General features: G+C 47.2%; 1 protein-coding gene across 1 annotated transcript in view; it reads left to right on the top strand.

The window, feature by feature from the left end:
• Positions 1–1,065: 1,065 nt before the first annotated feature.
• LOC137433720 (uncharacterized) overlaps positions 1,066–26,071 on the top strand; it is a 90,442-nt gene continuing 65,436 nt past the window's right edge. Inside the window, exons 1-2 of the mRNA XM_068125984.2 lie at positions 1,066–1,109; positions 8,334–8,398. Coding sequence (XP_067982085.2) covers positions 8,350–8,398 — 49 coding nt within the window. The 5' untranslated portion in view covers positions 1,066–1,109; positions 8,334–8,349. The remainder of the gene's footprint in view (positions 1,110–8,333; positions 8,399–26,071) is intronic.

Below are 26,071 nucleotides of genomic sequence, written 5' to 3'. Positions count from 1 at the left end.
TTTTTAAGTGATGCTTCATCATTATGAGATCAGGCCAAAAACGATACGGAGCAGGATATCTCAAAAAGTTATGGACTGATTTGGACGATAGTTTGTGGACATGTTGTGTGTGTGACAAGGAAGATACAATTCGATTTTGGTGAATATCTGAATATGGATTCGGATATGAGAATTATTTAATTTTTACAAGTGATTCTTCGCTATTGAGAGATAGGGCCAAAAACGATACATAGCGAGATATCTCAAAAAGTTACGGACGGATTTGGACGTTGTGTTTGTGACAAGGAAGAATTGATTCAATTTTGGTGAAGATTCTGATCCAGATCCAGCTAGTAGAATTTTTAAGTGATTCTTCACCATTAAGTGATATGGCCAACCAGGTGGGGGTATGCTCTCCACTGAGTGCAGTTCTAGTCTATTCTATTATTTTATAATCTGTATTTGTGAATCATTATCATCTAAACTTGGAAAACTCATTATTTACACTTTTGTAACAGATCATATACTTTGACCGAATAAAAAACAAGGGTCCCCATCTGTCAATGTATGATAATTCATTTCTGCAGATACTCGACAATCATATAAAAGCACTTAGCACCAAAAACGGTTATTATCGAAAATATCCGGGTTCGGCTATTTTCATGTCAATTTATACCGCACTAAATGGAAAAAGCAGAACAAAAACGAAGGAGCGGAAACAGCGAAAAAAATGGCGTTAAAAATGAAATGATTCCTCAACATTGGATACTGATCTTCATTTTAATCATCTATTAATCACCTTTACCTGTTTCTATTACACATTTAAGATTTCCTTCACCATTGACTTTGAAGTTGTAAAATAAGAAATTAATGAAATAAACATTCCATGGTACGTGCTGCTGTAACAAGAATGGTAAACATGGTGTGACGAGTGTAAAGTCTTATCGCCGATAACAGAGCCCAATTGTGGTGATGGAGGTTGTTTCCATTCCCAAACAGGTTTGTGGTGACTACCTGTGTATAACCACAATACATTCCATGTCCGTTCCCCCAACGCCCTCCGTCCCCTAAAAGGTCTTCACATGAAACAAGAGGGTAGACGTGCACCATGAAAAGGTTCCAATCCGAAGGTAAGCTCTTACCTGTCTGCATTTACCTTGTCATCTGAGGATGGTTTTGTTACCGGTTCGAGTACCGTTACTTGTTATAATTGTATGACGTCATAGTTTGCTCTACGTTAAAAATGATTGTGGTGCGAGGTGAATGTCATGTTCATATCTCAGGTTCGTCCGTTTGATTTTATTCTTCATGAATACTCAACATGAACCAAACATTCACCTACTTATTCACCAATAACCACACATTCACCTACTTATTCACCAATAACCACACATTCACCGACTTATTCACCAATAACCACACATTCACCTACTTATTCACCAATAACCACACATTCACCTACTTATTCACCATGAACCACACATTCACCTACTTATTCACCAAGAACCACACATTCACCTTCTTATTCACCATGACCCACACATTCACCTACTTATTCACCAATAACCACACATTCACCTACTTATTCACCAATAACCACACATTCACCTACTTATTCACCATGAACCACACATTCACCTACTTATTCACCAATAACCACACATTCACCGACTTATTCACCAATAACCACACATTCACCGACATATTCACCAATAACCACACATTCACCTACTTATTGTTCACCGCTCCTTTCCTATGCCATCTCCAGGTGCTGCATAACGTCATTGCTGGGCACCGAAGGGGGCTCGGCAATGACGCACGCTGAAAGGGAGTAATCAGTTTTCACTCTGGTTGTTTGTTTTCTTGCTTTCTTGGTTTTCCGGGCGATATCTTAGCCGTTCGTTTGAGCTCGGAAGCAGAAATTTCGGCACAGTAATGAGTAAGTGCTTTTGCAAAAACTGTGTTTTTTGTTTTTTGATTGATTAATTATTTGATCAATTACATAATTATTATCGATTAATTAAGAACTTATTTATTTTCTTTCTCATCTGTGCAACATCTCAGGCACCTTTTGAGGTCGGAAGCTGATATTTGGACATGACAATGACAAAGTGATTTGGCTGTGAAGGCTAATTTTGATTTATTGATTAATCAATTAATCGATTAAGAGTTAATTAATTTGCTTTTTGTAAGTTACAGATTAATACGATTAATACAATTATCCGTCATTAATACAATTCGACGGACAGACATATTGCTTGACCCCGCTTTTTGCTTCGCGTGGATAATGGTGTGAGTTTTATGGTCCCTGTTCAAGTAGTTTCAGAGAAAATTGTCGGAAAAACAGACACAAACAAACTAACAGAATAAGGTGATTTTTATATCGATATATAACAAACTTCAATGGTCTAGTTTCTGCACTTCAACTGAACAAGAGTATTTTTTGTTGAAAACCGAACACCGTTTCCTTTGAAATAGTTTTTCGTTCAATTATATTTGCACGATTTTGCTCCGTCATAAGTAGAAAAGAACATTTTCACATTTTCATTCGTGCCGGTGCATAGGGTCAGTGATTCTAAAAGTATTAATTCTCCACGGGACCATTCATTCTTCATGTACGTAAGTGCAACACCAGATAAATCGCGAAACTTCTCGTTTATTTAAAGGTGCTAATTTAAAATCTACTTGTATGTTTGGAGAGAAAATTTAACAAAACAAACGTAGAAATCCAAATTCGATTTAAAAAATAAACAAATTAAAGGTCAGAAGAGGAAAATATCAAGTGTGGTGAAAAAGAAAGTCGTTTGTCTAAATGTTTAAAAGCTGATTGATATGGAAGACAATTTCCAAATTACCTGGGAAACCCTGCTTTTTAATAATAAAACTTTTATTATTTATTTTTAAATACTTTTGCAATTCAACAATTCAACATAGTGGTCTAAATAGTGCTTGAAGATGGAGATGGGTCCTGCCAACACCCTCCCGAGTTCTTACTCCCACATCAACCCAAGAGGCTCGACAAATTATAAATCATACCTGTACATTTTTCAAATTCTCTCCCTTGTACAGAATAGGGATTCAAATTTATAGGTCTAAATATATTGATATCTTATCAATATTCACCTTTCTAGTTTAAACAACACCGGTCATTGAGGAAGAACAGGTTGTGTCTGAAAATTGATACTTTCGTTCGGAACTGATGAATATAACCTGAATTTGTTGTTTTGGTAAACTTAGTCAGGTAATCTAATAAATTATATATTATTTTAATTTATTTGTGCTTCCCAGTGGGGGATACATTTTGAGGCAAATGAAACGCATCAATTTATCTCTCTCAAAATGGCATTGGCCACCAAATCCATAAAAATGTCAAGGACCTCCAGCAAGTGAATTTTGATCACATGGTGTAAAAAAAATGGAAGTTTCTGGATGAACGGACATAGCAAGGAGAACACATGACACCTGCTAACTTACTTTCTTTTTCTTTGGGTTTATAGCCAGTTGTGGACGTGGTTTAAGTTGTGGAAGGTGCGTTTTCCTTCCTAAAGACAGGGTTAAAAAGAAATTTGACTTTTGTATCCAGATCTTAATTTTTTATCGGATATATCGGAATGTTTACTCCATAATATCACTGTTTTACTCCATAATGGAAATTGGTAATGGAACGTGGTATTAGGAAGTATAACGACGAGTATGTCTGGTTTTTAAAAATGGCAAACATGGAAGGGCCTTACAAGGTTCTGCTGACGATCTTCACTTCCTTGTGTTGAGTTGTCACTTTTGCTCTATTTGCTGTGTCCGTGTTGTCTGATATTTCTACTTTCCTCCACCATATGTAATCCTAAGAGTAACATATAAAACACGAGTACCTGCAATCGGGTTCGGGTTGTAACATGGGATTACAGGTACTCATTTTCATTAATACAATTACAGGTAACGTGTGACTCCTGTAACGTTGTGTTTCACAAAACATCGATTGAGGATCTCACTTGAAGTTTCCATTTTGATCAACTATGCTTAGTAGTTTTAGTTACAAATTCCATTTCTAACAGTGTTTTTGCTAACCCCATTAACCCAATTCCTACCTCAACCGTCCTACTTGTAGGTTCCTCTACCTTACCCCACCACTCCATCGTCTCTCTTATCTTTTCTTGTTAATTGCGGAAATCGAAGATTTTTCAAGTATATTGCTTGGTTTTGTGCCTTATTCTGTCTGACTGTCTGTCTGTATATCAACTGCTTACAGGTCATAATTTTAAACCGATCTTTACTTCACCAAATGTTAGATTTGGTCATAAGGAAGAAGCCTATTGATTTTGAGGTCAAAATAGGCCAAATGTCAACAACTTTGTCAAATTTCTAAAATCCTCAATTTTCATCCGGTTCACTTGAAATTTGAAGAGGATTTGCATATCAGATCACTGAATTCAACCACCAAATATTTTAGGTCAACATAGGCCAAAAGCCAAGAACTTGTTTTAGGGATTTCGGAAGTATTGTGCTACGAACGACATATTTATTGTTTGTTTGTTGTTTTGCTTATTGTGTCCACTTTTTGCTTCTGATTTTAACAACTTCAACAAACATTTTGTTAATTTTAAAATCATAAATCCCATCCCTCCTCACTAACAATAAACCCTTATTAATCCTAACTAACATAACCCTCTTACTTGCAGGTAGCAGTGTTTCCTCCCCTCCTCTCTCTCCCCTTTTCCTTTTCATTATTTCCCTTACTTCCCACATAGCAAGGTGTACATTGTACAACACAACGGCAACAGGCATTTTAAGGCCATTTTCCCTGCTAGAGCGGGGGTTAGCCTTACGGTCCCCATGACAATCTTCTTCATTTTGCCCTATTTTCTGCATCTCCCCTTGTTAACCCCCTTGCCCGCATTTCTTCTTCCACCATCTTCAGCCAAGTCTTTCTCGGTCTTCCCCGTCCTCTACTTCCTTCTACATTCATTTCCATCACTCTTCTCAACCAGGCACTTTCATCCTTCCTCAACACATGACCAAACCATCTCAACCTGTTTCTCTTCACAGCATCAATCACAGGCTCTATTCCCATCATCTTTTACAATTTATCATTTGTCTTCCTCTCTCAACGATACTCCACACATCCAACGAACCATTCGCATTTCCACCCTTTCCAGCCTTCGTTGCTGCTCTACGTTCATTACCCATGCCTCACTCCCATAAATAATAACACTTCTCACACATGCAGCATACACCATTCCCTTCAGCTTCAACGACACGCCCCTCCTCATCAGCACGCCTCTCAGTTCCCGAAACTTCTTCCACGCACATCTCACTCCAGCAACCGTTGCCGAGTCTGATCCACCTTCTCCATTCAGCGTGTCTCCGAGGTAGCAAAATGTTTTCACACCTTCCAGCTTCACGCCGTCTCCAAGATCCAAACTCAACATTTCCTCCATCTGCAGCTACCTCTGTGCACACCTTACACTTGAATGTAGCTGCCACCCTGGTTAATGACCCTCTCAGACCACTACATTTTTGATGAACCCACTCAGCGCACATTGTACATTGAATGGAGTTCACTCCGACACCCTTCCTGCACACCATGGCCACCATGGCCACTTCCCAGTTCTTTCCATCTCACCACATGCTTTACCACTTGCCATCACCTTCGTTTTTTCCGATATTCACCTTCAGACCTTTTGTCTCCATACATTCCTTCCACTTGTTCATCTTCTCCTTCTGTTCATCCATACTCTCCCCAATCAACACCAGATCATCTGCATAAAAAAACTCCCACGGTAAACCCTCCTTTACATTCCGAGCCAGCACATCCATCACAGCTACAAATAGTAGTGGGCTTAGTACCGAAACCTGATGCACTCCCACCTTCACCTCAAACTCACCACTGTTCCCGTCCTTCGTCCTTGCAGCTGTGCGCGCTCTCTCAGAAATTGCAATCACTACTCTAATCAACCATTCCTCCACTCCTAACTTCCTCAATGCACATGTCACTACTTCGCGTGGAACCCTATAAAACGCTTTCTCCAGATCAACAAACCCAATAAACAACTTCTTCCTCTTCTCCATGTACATCTCCTGCAACTGCCTCACAATAAAAAGTGCGTCTGTCGTTCCTCTTCCTGGCATAAATCCAAACTGCATTTCGTCGATCTTCACTTTCTTCCTTATCCTCCTCTCCAACACCCTTTCCAATACCTTCATTCCATGCTCCAATAACTTTATCGCTCGATACGAGCCACAGTCCAGAGGGTCACCTTTCCCCTTGTAAAGAAGGATGAGGGTAATCAGTTCCCAATCCACTGGAATGCGGCCTTCTTTCACCACCAGATTACAGATCTCTGTCATTCTCTTCACACCCCAACTTACTGCTGCCTTCAACATATCTCCCACAACTGCCGTCAGCCCTCCTGCTTTTCTACTCTTCATTGCTTTTATTGCTTCCTCAACTTCCTTCTCAGTTATCTTCTCTGCTGGTCATAAAACTGGGTTACTCTCGATGTTGCCGTCCCATTCATTCTCTGCATTCAACAGCATTTCCATATGTCTCTTCCATCTTTCTTTAATTCCATCTGGGTCCACAACGATTTGTCCCACTTCATCCTTTAAGCAACTCACCCCCATCACATCACACCTCTCTTTCGCTGTCTACTTTGCAATCCTGAATACCACTCTCTGACCCTACATGCCTCCTGCGCCTATGCTACCTCTTTCTTTGCAGCCTTCTTGGCTGCCTTATAACTTTCATGTTCTGCCTTTTCTGCCCCCGTACCTTTCACCTTCTGCCAATCCTTGAACTTCTTTGTCTTCTCGTCAATCCTCTTTCCAACTTCATCATCCCACCACCATGTTTCCGAGTGCCTCAGTGGTCCTTTAGTCCATCCACATACCTCACCAACGGCTACCAACAGACTATCTTTCATTGACATCCAACCACTTTCAAGCTCAACCACATCATCCTCTACCATACTCAGCCTCTCTTTTAATGCCTCCCTCACTGTCACCTCTTTCAACCTCCACACCTTCATTCTCGGTTGGTACTTCACCCGCTGACCTCTCCTCACACCTTTCACCCTTATGTCGCAGACAACCAAGTGGTGCTGTGAAACAACCTCCTCCCCCGGGATCACCTTTGTGTCCCGGAGGTGCCCCCTATCTACATAGCAAGGTGTACTTGAATTAATAATTACTAACAACGGTACCCGCCCTATGGGCGGGGCTTCAATTGGGAGGACAAATGAAAAGGCTAAATATCAGAAATTGAAGGCTTTTTTTTCTTTTAAACGATTTATATAAACATCCGTTAAATCTCGATCGGTGCAGAGGTTTGTGCGGCACCCGGGAAAATAACCTCATGCGGGAGCAAGTATCAGCAGGATGTGGCAGTGTGGGAGTCCACGTTTCTGATCCTCCTTCTTGCCGAAGTAGCTCACCACTTCTCCAAGCATTCCGCTCTTCAGATCCGCCATGACAGATTTAAGCTTGATACTGAAGACGCGTGCAGTTAGTCCTCCCGATGTCATATGTACTCCAGATACGTGTTTCCTTCATTGTAAAAACTTCCAAATCAACAGTTAAAAGGATTTTGAGCCGATAGCTGTTACGGCCTTAGCAAGATCGATGGAGACAGCGATCTGTTAGCATATTCACCGCCCAAATAGCTATGTGGAATTCTCTCATGTGGAGATTAAACTAATCGTGTTCACAATCGCTATGCCGTATGTACTCCCGATACGTGTTTCCTTCAGTTGAAATGGGTTAGAATTCTCTCGAGCAGGGATTCAACCCGTGTCCTTATAAAAGGTCTTTGTCCGAGGTCACCGAGTCCGATCGAGTCCGTGCAGCGATTGGTGCAGCCGTTTGTGTGGCACCCGGGAAAACAACATCGTCACAATGAGAACAATGAATGTTATGCGAACGCGAATGTTATGCGTGAGTCCAAACCTGAGAATGCTGGAGACTAAAGCTGAAATTGGGAAAACTAAATACCCTATTTTACTCCTGGAGATCCCAGGATTATCCACCCAAAATATCGTTGAGATCGGTTAAGCAGTTTTTACGGTACCTTCGAACAGACAGACAGACAGACGAATGGACATTTGATGAATTATAGCAAGATTAACCAACACTGAAGACATTGCTTCAACTACACCTTGCTTTTTTGGTTGTTGCGACTAAACGTTGTCTCGCTATCAGTTTACTACCTTCATACCCTGCATACGCTCACTTGTCCATGAGTCGAGATATGGACAAAATATCCTTTTAAATGTCGTCACAATAACACTTATTGTGAATAAAATATGATTCTATATAATGTATCTTCCTTGCTCGTCGAATGCCTGATGTTTTCTGTACAGGGACAAATCCTCAGTGATGTTCCATCACATCCTCCTTGGCGTTGTGCTGTCTGTGAGGTGTATTGGTAAGCATACAATGAGCATGGCCATTAAACAAATAAATCAGAAACTTCACATTCACATCATGTTCAGGGTAACATGGACTTTGCTTTGATCTGGTAGTTAATCTTCACTATTTGGTATTTTTTATTAATGGATTTTACATTGATTGAAGGCTCTTCATGGAGATTGTACATAAACCTCAGGCTGGACAAAGACAAATTATATTATACAATAACACGACAATAACACTACATCAGAAAAAAATTGAAACGTTTGCCCTTAAGGTAGTGACGGATTTTGGAGACCCTGGGGTAATGCATATCAACACATGGAGAAACTGGTATAGTTATCTACAAAGTACACAAGACCCTGACATTCGCGGGGGATACGTTTCTGAAAAATGCCGCAAATGTCTTATCCGCGAATGTCGGGGCATTGTTTAAATGGAAAAAGGGGGGAAGGGTTTCCGGCATAGGTGATTTACAAGGGAAAACTTTAAAATTTTACGAACACGAATGCACATGATTACACTTTCATTAAAATGCTTACAAATTTGAAAAAAACAACAACAATAGCTGGTACTGTTTCCAATTTTTTTTTAAGATACATTTTCAATGTGTCTTTTGATGATGATTATTATTATTATTATCATTTAGAATACAGTGAACTTGGTGAACACCTCTGAACAGGACGCAGTTGAGGGTTCTGATGAGTCATGCACTGAAGGGTATGCAGGTGAGGATGCTGGAGAGGACGCAGTTGAGGGTTTGATGAGTCATGCACTGAAGGGTATGCAGGTGAGGACGCTGAAGAGGACGCTGTTGAGGGTTGTGATGAGTCATAAACTGAAGGGTGTACAGGTGAGGGCGCTGAAGAGGATGCTGTTGAGGGTTCTGATGAGTCATGCACTGAAGGGTATGCAGGTTAGGGTGCTGAAGAGGATGCAGTTGAGGGTTCTGATGAGTCATGCACTGAAGGGTATGCAGTAAGGACGCTGAAGAGGACGCAGTTGAGGGTTCTGATGAGTCATGCACTGAAGGGTATGCAGGTGAGGATGCTGGAGAGGACGCAGTTGAGGGTTTTGATGAGTCATGCACTGAAGGGTATGCAGGTTAGGGCGCTGAAGAGGACGCTGTTGAGGGTTCTGATGATTCATGCACTGAAGGGTGTACAGGTGAGGGCGCTGAAGAGGGCGCTGTTGAGGGTTCTGATGAGTCATGCACTGAAGGGTATGCAGGTTAGGGTGCTGAAGAGGATGCAGTTGAGGGTTCTGATGAGTCATGCACTGAAGGGTATGCAGTAAGGACGCTGAAGAGGACGCAGTTGAGGGTTCTGATGAGTCATGCACTGAAGGGTATGCAGGTGAGGACGCTGAAGAGGATGCAGTTGAGGGTTCTGATGATTCATGCACTGAAGGGTATGCAGGTGAGGATGCTGAAGAGGACGCAGTTGAGGGTTCTGATGAGTCATGCACTGAAGGGTATGCAGGTGAGGACGCTGAAGAGGATGCAGATGAGGACTCTGATGATTCATGCACTGAAGGGTATGCAGGTGAGGACGCTGAAGAGGATGCTGTTGAGGGTTCTGATGAGTCATGCACTGAAGGTTGTGCAGGTGAGGGCACTGAAGAGGACGCAGTTGAGGGTTATGATGATTTGTGCATCAAAGGGTATGCAGGTGAGGACGCTGAAGAGGATGCAGTTGAGGGTTCTGATGATTTGTGCATCGAAGGGTATGCAGGTGAGGACGCTGAAGAGGATGCAGTTGAGGGTTCTGATGATTTGTGCATCGAAGGGGATGTGTTGAAGTGCTGGAGTGAAAAAAATGGGTGATCAATATCTGTTTCGCTGAGTGCTGCACCTTTCTGTGCAGCTCTTTGTATGGCTGCCAAACATTATCCAACCCTCTCTTGAACCGGAGTACATGTACCGCCCCATCACTGGGTCAGCATCTTGCAACCTGTCAGCGACTGACCTCATATCCTGCAGCACCTTGGTCAGGAACATGACAGTCAGGTTGGGCATCGCTACCTCTTGCGCATCTTCACTGCCCTCTCCCTCGATGATGGCGTCCAACTCCTAACCCAGCAATTGTCCACTTCTCTTCTGTGGTATCGGGAAAGCCTCTGAAGTCATTGACTGCCTGTGGCCATAGATTTTGCCAAGAAGCGTTGATGGTGCCAGAGGCTTTGACTTTGTCCAGAGAGTCCTTGATGGTGCTAATACAGTGTGCTATGTTGAAATACTTCCAGCATTTCCTGCCATTCATTTCAGAATCGGGCTCCATAGCATCTAAGATGCGATGGAAGGTGCGGTGGGTGTAGTATGTTTTAAACCTTGAAATCACCCCTTGGTTGAATGGTTGGCTCAGGGAGGTGGTGATGGGTGACAGGAAGATGACTACGACATTGGAATGGGCCACCATCAGCACCTCGGGGTGGCCAGGGCGTTTTCTACTAGCGGGAGGACCTTGAAGGAGAGATTATTTACTGCCAGCTTTCTACCTCTCTACCCGAGGAACGGTACAGTTGTGGAACCAATCTTTCAAGATGGCAGCTGTTACAAACCCATGCCTTTTTTTGGCCCGCCAAAATACTGGCAGAGTTTGCTTGTTTTGCCCTTGAAAGCACGCAGGTTTAGAGACTGTTATGTTCATAACTCGTGGCAAGATATATAAACCAGAGGTCGTTTATTTCCACTCCATAGTGCGGTACATGTGGAAACAGAGAGCGAGTGGAAAAAGAAGAAGAAGAATCACAGCTTGCCCTCTTCCATCACAGAATAGCCCGTTATTCTAACCATAGTTGGGTCCATACTCAGTTCCACATCACAATAGTCAGGTCCACATCACACCTCCCTTTCACCAGGGTACACGTCACATCATAGGTAATTGGAAGGTGGAGTACAATTTCACAGATCGAATCTACACAGCGTTTTTCCTTTATCTCCCACCAATTATCAGTAGTGGGGTAACATCTGTTTACTTTTTAGGTTGACCATTGTCTTGGTTCACATAAGCAGGAGGGTAATACATGCGTAGGGAATGTCGGTTCCTCTACATAACTGAACCAGAAGCAGTTTTGATGAGATAACCCCCCTTTCCAACTACTTTCCCGGCAGAATCCCAATTTCTATTGATGGGATTTTGAACAATTACCTGTGAACCAATAACGAGGTTTCAAACACTTCGCATGTTTGTCATGATGCCACTTAACCTGTCGACGGATTGTTGATGCTGCTGTTCGGCTTCATCCGCTGCTGTCTGCCACTCAGGTGCAAATGCATGGTGGTGACCAGGTACAGCAGTACATGTAGGTTTACCAAATAAAAATTGGGCAGGTGAACGGCATCCGACACGAGTGTTACGCCACTCCAGCAATCCAAGACAGAACTCATCATCGTCAGTATTATTATTTTTGGCCGTCTTGGGAATTGACGTTTTTATATCTTCCACGGCCTCCTCTGCATACCTGTTTTGAACTTGGCCAATATGGTGATGATGGGTGATGGGTTACACCCCAACCGTCAAATAAATTGGGCCGATTTCCATGAACAGAATTGTGGAGCAGCATCAGTGCGCAAACTCACAGGAACATCGAGCTCTACAAAGAAACTGCGTGAAGCGCAAATTAGCAACCGTGTCGGGGCATGTGTGTTAAACAGGTATACATGAGGCCGGCCCGACAAAAGGTCGGTGTACACAAGGTAATCAAGGTCAGTGTGTGTGAAGAAATCAACGAATACATCCTCAAACACACGGGTAGATGGATTCCTCATCAGAGGTTCCCCTTGCTGTGAAGCCTCTCCTGGTATTTGGTGCAAGAACAGGTGATGTGGACAATGTCGTTATTTATGTTCGGCCAGTACACGAGCTGACAGGACCGCGTCTTCATATGTTCAATTCCGTGGTGTAAAGCGTTCCAACGATTGACTACGTCTCAACGGGCACAATGATGCGGGCTCTGAACAGCACGAGACCGTTGTCCACTGATAGATCGTTGCAAATACTGCAGAATTTCTCAACACGAGGGTCAATGACTCCAATGACTAAATGACGTTTTGTGGTGAGCAACTTTCCAAAGCTTCTCAAGGATGGGATCTCGAAAGGGATGCCCAGATGGACGACCGTCAATTTGTCATGTAGCAGAGGCGACAATGTGAGGAATGGAAAACTCCAATTATGCTAAGAGATCCTGAGGTTATGGTTCATCCACTGGATGACGTGAAAGTGCGTCCGGAAGCACGTGCTCTGTGCCTCTCCGCCAAGTGGTGGTGAAGTTGTACGGTGTCCGTTTTCCCACTGTATTCCAGGCGAGGGTTCTCAATAGCATCCATCGTATATGAGTTGAAGATCGGCACCAGGGGTCTATAGTCCACAGCAAGGTTGAACGACGAAAGTCCCATGAGGTATTGCTTACATTTTGATGTAGTCCAAGCCCAATGCTTCGAGTTCAATAATTGCATACCTGGATTTCGTGTCTGAAAGGTGACGTGATCCACACTGGACCAATCTATGACGCTCATCATGTAACTGCAACAGAGTAAAACCGAGAACATGTAACCGTGTTGCATCCGTTTTAAGCACAGTGGGTAACTTTGGATCAAAATGGGCCATGATCCATGGTGACACGATAATGTTTTTCATGTCGTTGAATGCCTTGTCATGCTCAGCAGTCCAATCGAAAACAGCTCCATTCTTGAGCAGTCCACGTTGTGGTTCTGATGCACTGGCATTGTCTGCTGAAAAATCGTCCAGCCAGTGAACTATGCCAAGAAATGAGCGAAGATCTGTCATGTTGGTTGGAGTAGGGAAATTAGGGAGCTCAGTCAGCTTATTAGGATCTGAAGCAATACCATTCCATCCGGCAACACATCCGAAGATCTTCACCTGGGCCTGAGCAATCTGCAATTTCTCAGGATTCAATGTGATCCCACGCATGCGACACGCATCAAGAACCGTCGTACCTGATGTACGTGTTCAGAAAACAAATGTTCAAACATCATGATGTCGTCGACCACTTTGACAGTGTTGCATAGACCGTCCAGGGTGATATTGCCATGGTAGCAATATTTGTCACCACTCTCCATTTAATTTAATGGTCTACCCATTTAATCCCATGGGGGCCATAGGTATTTGTATCTACCTGATGGTGTGATGATGAGTGCAGTGAACTGGCTCTTTTCTAGGGGGAGGGGTGGGTTCCAAGTAACCGTGAGTCACGTCAGCCATTCCGAAGAATCTGGAAGCGGAGATGATATTTCTTCTGTTGGTGTTGTCATAGGGTGCATGGATCGCTCGACTTTACGGTTAAGATTATGGAAACGGACCCACATCCGAATCTTCCCATTAGCCTTGGGTGTGATGACAAGGGGATGGCACCACCCTGATGGTTCACTGCCCATCGGTGAAATGATGCCTTTGTTGTACATGTTATCCAAATCGGATTTTACCTGGTCTCTCCAGTCGAGTGGGATTGGCCGTGCCTTTCGTAGCTGGAATGGCACCACATCGTTGTGGAGATTAATCATCATCGGTGCACCATCGGTCATCTGTTGTGGGGCATGGGACATCGAACCCTGCTGGATTCAGCCACGAGATCTGCTGTGACCTAGTTCCATAGCTCCAGTGATGTATCAGTATCTGGGTTGACGTCCAGGACCCGTACAGAATGCGTGGTTGTACTGGTTGTCTGCTTCTTGCACAAACACCAATGTAGGTCTTGTAGCCACTAATAAGCTAAACATGCCATCTGCACGCCATTGCACATGTACATCGTCTCCAAAGTTGACACGCCATGTGTGTGAAAGATCGTGTGGATTGTATCCAGGCACTGAATCGAGACGCCGTCTGCACCTGTAACTCTCACATCACCAGGTACATCGCCCAGATTATCCATGTCGATATCCGGCAGTGTCAGATGCGTAAGACCAATAACAGTGACTTCTGCTCCAGTATCGGGTAGAAAAGTCACTTGTCTGATGGGTCGTCATCAAAATCTAAGCCGGTGATCTGAATACGCAGTGTGCTGTCCAGGCTAACCTGTGTGGTACCTGCTACCAGCACCACATGACGAATGCCTGATTTGGACGTTGTTGTCCCCGTGGTTTGGATTTTCGGCAAACTTTTTCAAAATGTCCAAAAATACCGCATTCCTGACACTTCTTGCCTTTTGCAGGGCACTTGGCCAAGTCGAAGTGTGGATTGCCACCACACGTGTCACAATGACGGCTGTCACGTGTAGGTCGATACACCGCTGGCTTGCTGAATTGGGGTGGTCCTGACAACAGATTTCGAGTTCGTCCCGTGAGTCCCAGAAACATCACGTCAGCCTTTTTACCTGCTTCCTCTTGCCAGCAATTGTTGTTTTAAGGTCGAGGTCCGGCATTGCAAACAGTTTCTGACAGATGTCCGGATGGGAATCCTGGGTGATAATCCGAACGATGAAATGGCGATCGACAGTTATCTTGTCAAGGTCACAGTTCACTGCGATTCCCCGGAGTGCACATAGGAATGAGTCAAAAGTCTCACCTTCCACCTGCTTGCACTCGTAAAACTCCACCAAATCGTGATACTGATGACCCTGTGCCCGCAAGTATGTCTGGACGGCGGTGATCACTTCATCGACCATTTCTACCCGATACTGAAGCAGCCAGTCAATTCCACAGTATTCTTCAGCACGAATCTCGTTTGGATGCTCAAACAGTTCCTGACGGTTGCAAGTTGCTCTTCCACTTCCATGTCCATCAGGAGAAAAGCGAGTGCCTAGAATGGTGAGTGCGTAGAATTGCGAGCTACTATGTCGGTGAATGCCACCATCACTGGAGATGTTTTCATTGAGCACGGGTCGATGGGGTATTGAGCTCTTAGACAATGGTCGAGGCGGTTGAGGACGTGAAAGCAGTGCCTCATGCAACATACAATATCTCATAATCATGGTGGTGTGGCGGACACAAAAGCCCACTGGCGTGGTGACATCATTCCGCGCACCAAGTGGGCGGTGGCCACGCCCGAGGGGTAGGCGTGGCCTCATGATATACACCGGGCGCGCAGCCCGGAGCGCGCCAGTGTTACAGTGAGCTCCTGAAATAAAGACGCTTATAAGTTACCGCTTGTCCGCTTCCTCCTTGCTCACAAGCAGCGCGCGTAACGCCGCGCTTTACTGGTGACCCCCTCGATGTTGGATCTGCCGGAGCGATCCTTCCACACGCGACGCCATTGCCATGGCCAACTTCATCAAACTTCCCGAATTTTGGGAGGCTCAGGCCGAAGTCTGGTTCGTCCAGGCCGAAGCCCAATTTCAGCTTCGGTGCCTCACCGGCGATGACACGCGCTATTGCCACGTCGTCGCCTCCCTTGGGCCCGGCACGGCCGCTCGAGTTGTGTCCGTCCTTCGCCACCCACCGGACGGCCACAAGTACGAGGCACTCAAGCGGCTACTCCTAGCCACGTTCGGCCTCACGGACGACGCACGGGCCGACCGCCTCCTGGATCTCCCCGAGCTCGGTGACACGTGCCCGTCGGTCCGAATGGACCATATGCTGTCACTGTTGGGCGACGAAGCCCCCGGTTCTCTATTCCGGGCGCTTTTCCGTCGCCAACTTCCAGCGCAGGTTCGCCTCGCGTTGGCCGGGACCGGGCTAACGGAACCCCGAGCATTGGCAGCCGAGGCGGACAGGTACTTCGCCGCTTCGGACACGCAGGCGAGAGTCGGCGTGGCCGTCACGGCCCTCGAGGCTGATGCTGCTGATGCTGCTGATGCTGCTGATCCACAGCATCAGCTTATACAGCATACGCAGCATGCTGATACGCACCTCGTGACCGCCGCCACGCCCCGCCCACCGCCGCGGCGAAAACCGCCACCGCGGGGAAACCCGCCAACTCCACCGGCCTGGCGGAGCCAGCCGCGCTCCTCCAGCTCCACCACCTGGTGCTGGTTCCACGCCAAGTTCGGCCACGAAGCTCGGCAGTGTCATCCGCCATGCTCCTTCAACAGGTCGGGAAACGCCCGGGCCGGCACTCAATAGTGGCGATGAGCGCCGGCCGTTCGAGCAGCCTGCTGTTCATAACGGACACCTTCTCTGGGCGCCGTTACCTGTGCGACACGGGAGCGCAGGTGAGTGTCGTTCCCGCCGGCACGTCAGACAAGCACGCCGCGGGTGGGGGCCCCACGCTGCTTGCCGCGAACGGGACGCCCATCCGTACGTACGGAAAACGCTGCCTCTCTCTGCGGTTCGGAGGGCAGGTTTTCCGATGGACGTTCGTCACCGCCGACGTGCCCATGGCACTGCTTGGCGCGGACTTCCTGTGCGCTAATGGGCTCCTGGTCGACGTCAAGCGCAGACGTCTTGTCCAGGCCGAGACGTTCAGCTCGCTCGCCTGTGCGTTGCCCAGCTCGTCGAGCAGCTCAACGAGCGGCTTGCCGAACGGTTTGGTTCCGGCCACGTTGGTCTGTACGCTTCCGGCAGCGGACGCATTCACCCGCCTCCTCGCCGGCTTCCCGGCCCTCACGCGGCCCACCTTCTCGGCGGGGGCCGTCAAGCAAGGGGTGGCCCATCACATCCCCACCGTCGGGCCACCGGTCTAAGCCTGGGCACGCCGTCTCGAGCCGACGAAGCTGGCGGTGGCAAAAGCGGCGTTCGCTACCCTGGAGCGACTCGGCATCATTCGGCGCTCAGAGAGTGCTTGGGCGTCGCCGCTGCACATCGTGCCGAAGCCCGGCGGGGGATGGCGACCGTGCGGGGACTATCGCCGTCTCAATGACGCCACGACTCCCGACCGCTACCCCGTCCCCCACATTCAGGACTTTTCTGCCCGTTTGGCGGGCATGTCCTTCTTCTCGAAGGTGGACCTCATACGCGGCTACCATCAGGTCCCCGTCAGGCCGGAGGACGTCCCGAAGATGGCGGTCATCACGCCATTCGGACTCTTCGAGTTCCTGCGCATGCCCTTCGGTCTGAAGAATGCGGCTCAGGCGTTCCAGCGACTGATGGACAGCGTCCTGCGCGACTTGGATTTTGTCTACGTCTACCTGGATGATATCCTCGTCGCCAGCGCATCCCGCGAAGAGCACCTACGCCACTTCCGCACGCTCTTCGAACGCCTGGGCCAGCATGGCCCGATTGTGAACCCCGCAAAGTGCCGGTTCGGCCCCGCCATAATCGATTTTCTGGGGCACCGTGTCACCAGGCACGGAGCCGTCCCCCTGCCGGCCAAGGTGGAGGCGGTGAAGGGGTTTCCGCGCCCCCGCACGATCAGAGGACTGCAGGAGTTCCTGGGCATGGTGAACTTTTAACATCGGTTCCTGCCCCGTATCACCCAGCTCCTGCGCCCCCTGCACGAAGCTCTCCGAGGTAAGCCGGGCAAAGGCGACGTTACCTGGACCGAGTAGATGGACACGGTGTTCACGGGCGCGAAGCTCGCCTTGGCTAACGCCACCATGCTCGCGCACCCGGCGCCCGATGCACCGATCGCCCTCACCACCGATGCCTCGGACTACGCGGTGGGCGCGGTGCACGAGCAATGGGTGCGTGGAGCTTGGCAACCGCTGGCATTCTTTAGCCAGCAGCTTCGCCCGCCCGAACGCCGTTACAGTACCTTCGACCGCGAGTTGCTCGGGCTTCACTTGGCAGTCAGGCACTTCCGCCATCTGCTCGAGGGCCGTGCGTTCACTGCCTTCGTCGACCACAAGCCGCTGATCTTCGCGATGGGCAAGGTCACCGAGCCGTGGTCGGCCCGGCAGCAGCGTCACCTCTCGGCCGTGTCCAAGTACACGACGGACATCCAGCACGTCGCGGGGAAGGACAACCCGGTGGCGGATTGCCTTTCACGGGCCGTCGCCCACGCAGTCCACCTCGGCGTCGACTATGCCCGGATGGCAGCGGACCAGGCCGCTGACCCCGACGTCCAGGCCTTGCGGACCGCCGTCACGGGCCTCCGCGTCACCGAGGTGCCGTTCGACGGCGCGGGCGCGGCCCTCTTGTGCGACGTCTCCCTCGGGCGTCCTCGCCCCATCGTGCCCGCGGGCTGGCAGCGCCAGGTGTTTGACGCCATCCACGGCCTGTCCCACCCGGGCGCGAGGGCCTCCCAAAGGCTGATCGCCGACAAGTTCGTCTGGCATGGCCTCCGGAAGGCCGTCCGCGGCTGGGCCAGGACGTGCCTCGTGTGCCAGCGCGCCAAGGTGCACCGGCACACCCAGGCCCCGTTGGCCCCGTTCACGGTGCCGGAACGCCGGTTTGACCACGTCCACGTGGACCTGGTGGGACCTCTGCCCCCCTTGCGGGGTTTCACCTACATCCTCACCATGGTGGACCGCACCACCCGGTGGCCGGAGGCCGTGCCCTTGGCGTCGACAATGGCGGCCGATGTCGCGCAGGCTTTCATCGCCACCTGGGTCGCCCGGTTCGGCGCCCCCTCAGACATCTCGTCCGACCGCGGCCCCCAGTTCACCTCGGAACTCTGGGGGGCGGTCGCGCAGGGGCTCAGGGTCCGGCTGCACCGAACCACGGCCTACCACCCCCAGGCTAACGGCCTGTGTGAGCGATTTCACCGCTCATTGAAGGCCGCGCTCCGGGCCACCCTCCGCGACGGCGGCTGGGTCGACAGGCTCCCCTGGGTCCTGCTGGGCCTCCGGACGGCGCCCAAGGAGGACCTGCGCGCATTCGCGGCGGAGTTGGTCTTCGGGCAACCGCTGCGGGTGCCGGGCGAGTTCCTCCCCGACTCCACGGCACCATGGTCCGCGGCACAGCAGCGCTCCGCTCTGCAAGAGACCGCCCAGAGGTTCGCCCCGGTGCCAACGGCATGCCACGGGCACCCACCGACGCACGTCGCCCCGGAGCTTCGCACGGCGGAGTACGTCTTCGTCCGCCACGATGCCCACCGGACACCACTGCGGCCCCCGTACGACGGGCCTTTCCGCGTGCTGGAGACCGGGGCGAAGCACTTCACCCTGGACATCGGCGGTACTCCTGACCGCGTTTCGGTAGACCGCCTCAAGCCGGCCCACCTCGACGTGGACCATCCACCGCCAGTGGCCCGACCCCTACGTCGGGGCCGCCCCCCTGCGGGCGGACCCCCGGCACCGCCCAGCCCCGCCGCCACGCCGCCCCCCGATCCTGCACACATCCCAGGGGCAGCCAGGGGCATCCCACCTGGCATCCCTGCACCCCGGACGCCGCCAATCGCCAGGGGGCGCTTCGGCCGGGTCATTCGTCTGCCCCGCAAACTGGCCCTCCAGGTGCGCGGGAATTCTGGGGGGGCGCGTGTGGCGGACACAAAAGCCCACTGGCGTGGTGACATCATTCCGCGCACCAAGTGGGCGGTGGCCACGCCCGAGGGGTAGGCGTGGCCTCATGATATACACCGGGCGCGCAGCCCGGAGCGCGCCAGTGTTACAGTGAGCTCCTGAAATAAAGACGCTTATAAGTTACCGCTTGTCCGCTTCCTCCTTGCTCGCAAGCAGCGCGCGTAACGCCGCGCTTTAGTGGAGCTCTTCTAGCCCGGTGTTGGCTTAGCGGTTAAGTTGCCGGCTTCGGATCTTAGGATCCTGGGTTCGAATCCCAGTCGATCGCTGAATTAACGCCAGGTGGGTTGACTCAGCCTGCCATCCTTCGGAGGTGGGCAAATTGAGTACCAGCTTGCAGGTAATTCCCTGTGGGTCACAAGAGGCGACCAACAGGGTTGGCGGCAGGAAGGGAATCAGGCTGTAAAACATTGCTTCAAAAAGGGCACCACGGTGCCGAAAAAAAGCCAACCTCTGCTCTTTGGGGGAAAATGGCCGCTAAAGGCGGTTCCATGGTGGAGATGTTGTGCTGCTACTATGTCGTTGAATGCCGCCATTATTGACGCCATATATAAAGAGCCACCAGCGATCACATCAAAAGGCGAGCATACATGTAGAACAGGACATTGTTGGCTATAAATGTCTCTGCTGGAGTTCAGAACAGTGCTGTGTCTGAGAGCTGGGAGAACGAGCAAGCTGGAGTCTGGAGTGAAAACTGGAGCCGAGAGAGAAAGCTGGAGCCTGGAGAGAAAGCTGGAGCCTGGAGAGAAAGCTGGAGCCTACAGAGAAAACTGGAGCCTAGAGAGAAAGCTGGAGCCTAGAGAGAAAGCTGGAGCCTAGAGAGTAAGCTGGAGCCTGGAGAGAAAGCTGGAGCCTGGAGAGAAAGCTGGAGCCTGGAGAGAAGGCTGGAGCCTGGAGAGATAACTGGAGTCTGGAGAGAAAGCTGGAGCCTAGAGAGAAAGCTGGAGCCTGGCGGGAAAGCCGTTGCCTGGAGGGAAAGCTGGAGCCAGGAGGGAAATTCAGCATGGACGACGTCCACTGCAAAGCAGAAGGGCCGATTATAGCAACAGGTCTTGGATGTGGTCATTAAACACACTAACTCGCACAAAAATTTCACCTTACTGTCTCTACTTATACCTCGTCCCCTTTGAATGCAAGAGGAAGCAACAAAAGCACCAACTGTTCTTTTCAGCGCTAACTGACTTTCACATCTCACACCCCGAATCTAACACCCACACACTCACTCTCTGCACCTCGCCGAACATGCACGTCACATACTTAGTGTGAAATAACAATAAATAGTTATAAAGTACATTATCTCATCAACAACGTTTTTCTATCATTTCTACCTTTATTTGTGAGATGAAAAATGACGAGTGTGAATTTTTGCAAGTTATCGTCACTCTGACATCATAATAGTGGCCATGTTGGATTTATTTTTACATTGTCGCATCGCGCATTATCCGTAAATACACTGCAGAAAATTTCATCCCTCCAACCTGAACGATCACGGAAAACATACAAGACTTCAAACGGTCTAACCCCAACACACACACACACACACACACACACACACACACACACACACACACACACACACACACACACACACACACACACACACACACACACACACACACACACACATATATATTAGCTTGGCTCGGCTCGCACGTCGTTACTGAGGAACGGGCTTATTTTAGCTGATGCTAATGACTGTACCTGAGTTGCTGTGTTGTCATGATTTACACCAATCATAATACAAACAATTGAAGACCATAGAATTATAACCAGGCTAAGTCACATTTTAGTCATTTCGAGAAAAACGTGAAAAATATTTTGAAAAACGTGAAAAACAGGGAAAAACAAGTACAAAAAGTTTTAATTAAAACAAAAGCCGCGTCGATGTTACACAATGCCTAGATGCAGCTGTGCCTATAACGTCGATGTTATAGGCACAGGACATTCCTATTGATTCGATTACTTGATGTTATTTTTGTGCAAAGTGAAAATATATCTCGGCAATTTCCCGTGTGTGGCGACGAATTTTTAATATATCTCAGCATTTTCCCGTCTGTTATTTCAGGCGGTGTATGACTGACCATGCCGCGATTTAAAATATATATATCTCGGCAATTTCCCGTGTGTGGCGACACGTGAACGAAGCTATGCTCCTCTCTCCACATTATTGTGACGACGTATAAATTAAATATTTCATCGTGACGATTGTCATCAAATGGACGAATTTTTAATACTAGGGCATGCCCGTACTATATATAAGCTAGGACGTGCCCGTACGTGGGTGCCCGTTCCTTGCCAAAAAAAAAAAAAAAAAAATTTGTGTAGGGGTGTGTGTGTGTAAACATCCTAGGGCGTGCCCGTACGTGGGTGCAAAAAAACATGCGTGCAAACAACAACAACAAAAAAAAACTTTGAAACCACGTGGCAGTAACGACCACAGAACCCCCCCCCCCCCCCCTCTATTTACATGAATGGTTTGGTCCATTCGCAACGACCACAGAACCCCCCCCCCCTCTATTTACATGCAATGGTTTGGTCCATTCGCAACGCCAAAGCGAACGGCGAACGGCTAAATCGCCATAGCTCGGTAAGTACTTGTCCGATTAATTTCAAACCTTGAAAAGGCACATCCTCGGGTCCCCAGCAATATACCTGGCAAGTTAAAAGTATATCGGACCCGTGGTTGTCGAGAAACAGCGGTCACAGACAAACGTACAAACGTACAAACGTACAAACAAACACACAGAGATTACTGGAATTATAGATAGATATCTCGGCATTTTCCCGTCTGTTATTTCAGGCGGTGTATGACTGACCATGCCGCGATTTAAAATATACTAGGGCATGCCCGTACTATATATATAGGACGTGCCCGTGCCCGTGGGTGCCCGTTCCTTGCCAAAAAAAAAAAAAAAAAAATGTCTTCGCCCATGCATGCATGGGCGTGCCCATGGGCCCATGGGCGTGCCCGTAAGTGCGTGATGTGACCGTACAATGAATGTATCGTCCCGACGCCGCAGCTCGGATGGCGCTGCAGTTAATCGGGCCCCCAAATTCCTCATCGACGATAACTAAACAATATATTATATGAATCGCACCGTACATACCTCCTTCTAGATCTTGTTCTTGTCTTGATATACTCACTCTGGCTCACTCTATCACGACTGAGTCCTCCCAGCTCCTCCAAATGGCGCCCGCTAGCCGCTACGTAAGTCCGGAAGTGACGTCCTCATTTGACTGTCCGGAAGGTCGCATATCGCAGTTACGATGAATCGCAAATTAGTTTTAATTCGTTTTAAAACATAGTTTAACGCCAACATAGCGGCAACACAGTTTGCCAACGTGAAATAAATGAATACGCTCTCAAATGTGCCGTCCGAGGCAGAGTCTGTTCGCCACGTTCGGCACACGTGATAGCTCGCTGCTCTCTGATTGGTTGAATCGTTTTTTGGACATAGCTCGGTAACTACTTCTCCGATTAATATGAAACCTTGAAAAGGCACATCCTCGGGTCCCCAGCAATATACCTAGCAAGTTTAAAGTATATCGGACCCGTGGTTGTCGAGAAACAGCGGTCACAGACATACAGACATACAAACATACAAACATACAAACATACAAACATACACACAGAGATTACTGGAATTATAGATAGATATATCTCGGCAATTTCCCGTGTGTGGCGACACGTGAACGAAGCTGTGCTCCTCTCTCCACATTATTGTGACGACGTATAAATTAAATATTTCATCGTGACGATTGTCATCAAATGGACGAATTTTTAATATATCTCGGCATTTTCCCGTCTGTTATTTCGGGCGGTGTATGACTGACCATGCCGTGATTGTAAGAAAATATATCTCAATGGACTTGAAGTTACAGGCCTTTGAGAATTCATTTCGTTCTATAAAGGGCAACTTTCATCGGATTTTCTTCCCGTTTTTTTTCAACCGAGTCTAAAACTATGTTAGCGACTGTGAAAAATGAAATGATATATCGAATTTGATTTGAAATAAAACTGTGTGAGAGAGGAAGACACCACGGGCCTACAAAACAGGCCTCAAAGCTATGCGAGTTAATAAAATGGTGTATATTTGTTTATATGAAGCCTCTCCCACAATGGGTGGAGCTATGGTTCCCAGAATGGGTGGAGCTTTGAGGTTTTGTCTTCTCTGCAAGAACAACAAGAACAAGAAGAAGAAGAAGAAGAAGAAGAGGAAGAAGAACAAGAACAACAGCAGAGGGCACTCTATGGCCAGCGTCTTGCGACGCGTCTAAAATAAAATGTGACTTAGCCTGGTTATAATTCTATGGTCTTCAATTACTTTGCACAAATGTATTGGTTGCGTTTGTGATATTACATTTTTATAGGCAATTTAGGTTGAAGATTCAGGTTGAATGTTTTTTTTTCAAGAAAGAACCCCTCTGCACATACATAGGGAAGGGGTAGGTGCAGACTGGAAATTTGGGACGATTACACCTTACCACCAAGTAATTCAAAACACCTCACCACCAAGTATTTTAAAACACCTCACAGCCATAAAACACGTAATGAAAATACCTCACACCATAAAACACGTAATAAAAACACCTCACAGCCATAAAACACGTAATAAAAACACCTCACAGCCATAAAACACGTAATAAAAACACCTCACCACCAAGTATTTAAAAACACCTCACAGCCATTAAACACGTAATAAAAATACCTCACCACCACAAAATTAAAAACACCTCACCACCACGAAATTGAAAACACTTCACAGCCATCAAACACGTAATAAAAACACCTCACCACCACGAAATAAAAACACCTCACAGCCATAAAACACGTAATAAAAACACCTCACCACCACGTAATAAAAACACCTCACAGCCATAAAACACGTAATAAAAACACCTCACCACCACGTAATAAAAACACCTCACAGCCATAAAACACATAATAAAAACACCTCACAGCCATAAAACACGTAATAAAAACACCTCACAGCCATAAAACACGTAATAAAAACACCTCACCACCACGTAATAAAAACACATCACAGCCATAAAACACATAATAAAAACACCTCACAGCCATAAAACACGTAATAAAAACACCTCACAGCCATAAAACACGTAATAAAAACACACCACCACAAAATTAAAAACACCTCACAGCCATCAAACACGCAATAAAAACACCTCACAGCCATAAAACACGCAATAAAAACACACCACCACGAAATTAAAAACGCCTCACAGCCATAAAACACATAATAAAAACACATCACAGCCATAAAACACGTAATAAAAACACACCACCACGAAATTAAAAACGCCTCACAGCCATAAAAACACATAATAAAAACACATCACAGCCATAAAACACATAATAAAAACACCTCACAGCCATAAAACACGTAATAAAAACACACCACCACGAAATTAAAAACACCTCACAGCCATAAAACACATAATAAAAACACATCACAGCCATAAAACACGTAATAAAAACACACTATCACAAAATTAAAAACACCTCACAGCCATAAAACACGTAATAAAAACACCTCACCACCCCAAAATTAAAAACACCTCACAGCCATCAAACACGCAATAAAAACACATCACAGCCATAAAACACGTAATAAAAACACACCACCACGAAATTAAAAACGCCTCACAGCCATAAAAACACATAATAAAAACACATCACAGCCATAAAACACATAATAAAAACACCTCACAGCCATAAAACACGTAATAAAAACACACCACCACGAAATTAAAAACACCTCACAGCCATAAAACACATAATAAAAACACATCACAGCCATAAAACACGTAATAAAAACACACTATCACAAAATTAAAAACACCTCACAGCCATAAAACACGTAATAAAAACACCTCACCACCCCAAAATTAAAAACACCTCACAGCCATAAAACACGTAATAAAAACACACCACCACGAAATTAAAAACACCTCACAGCCATAAAACACATAATAAAAACACCTCACAGCCATAAAACACGTAATAAAAACACACCACCACAAAATTAAAAACACCTCACAGCCATCAAACACGCAATAAAAACACCTCACAGCCATAAAACACGCAATAAAAACACACCACCACGAAATTAAAAACACCTCACAGCCATCAAACACGCAATAAAAACACCTCACAGCCATAAAACACGTAATAAAAACACACCACCACGAAATTAAAAACGCCTCACAGCCATAAAACACAATAAAAACACCTCACAGCCATAAAACACGTAATAAAAACACACCACCACGAAATTAAAAACACCTCACAGCCATAAAACACATAATAAAAACACATCACAGCCATAAAACACGTAATAAAAACACACCACCACAAAATTAAAAACACCTCACA

The sequence above is a fragment of the Myxine glutinosa genome, chromosome 10, assembly GCF_964187855.1.
Source record: "Myxine glutinosa chromosome 10, kmMyxGlut1.1, whole genome shotgun sequence".
Taxonomy (NCBI): Eukaryota; Metazoa; Chordata; class Myxini; order Myxiniformes; family Myxinidae; genus Myxine; species Myxine glutinosa.
This window is presented reverse-complemented; position numbering and strand designations above follow the sequence as displayed.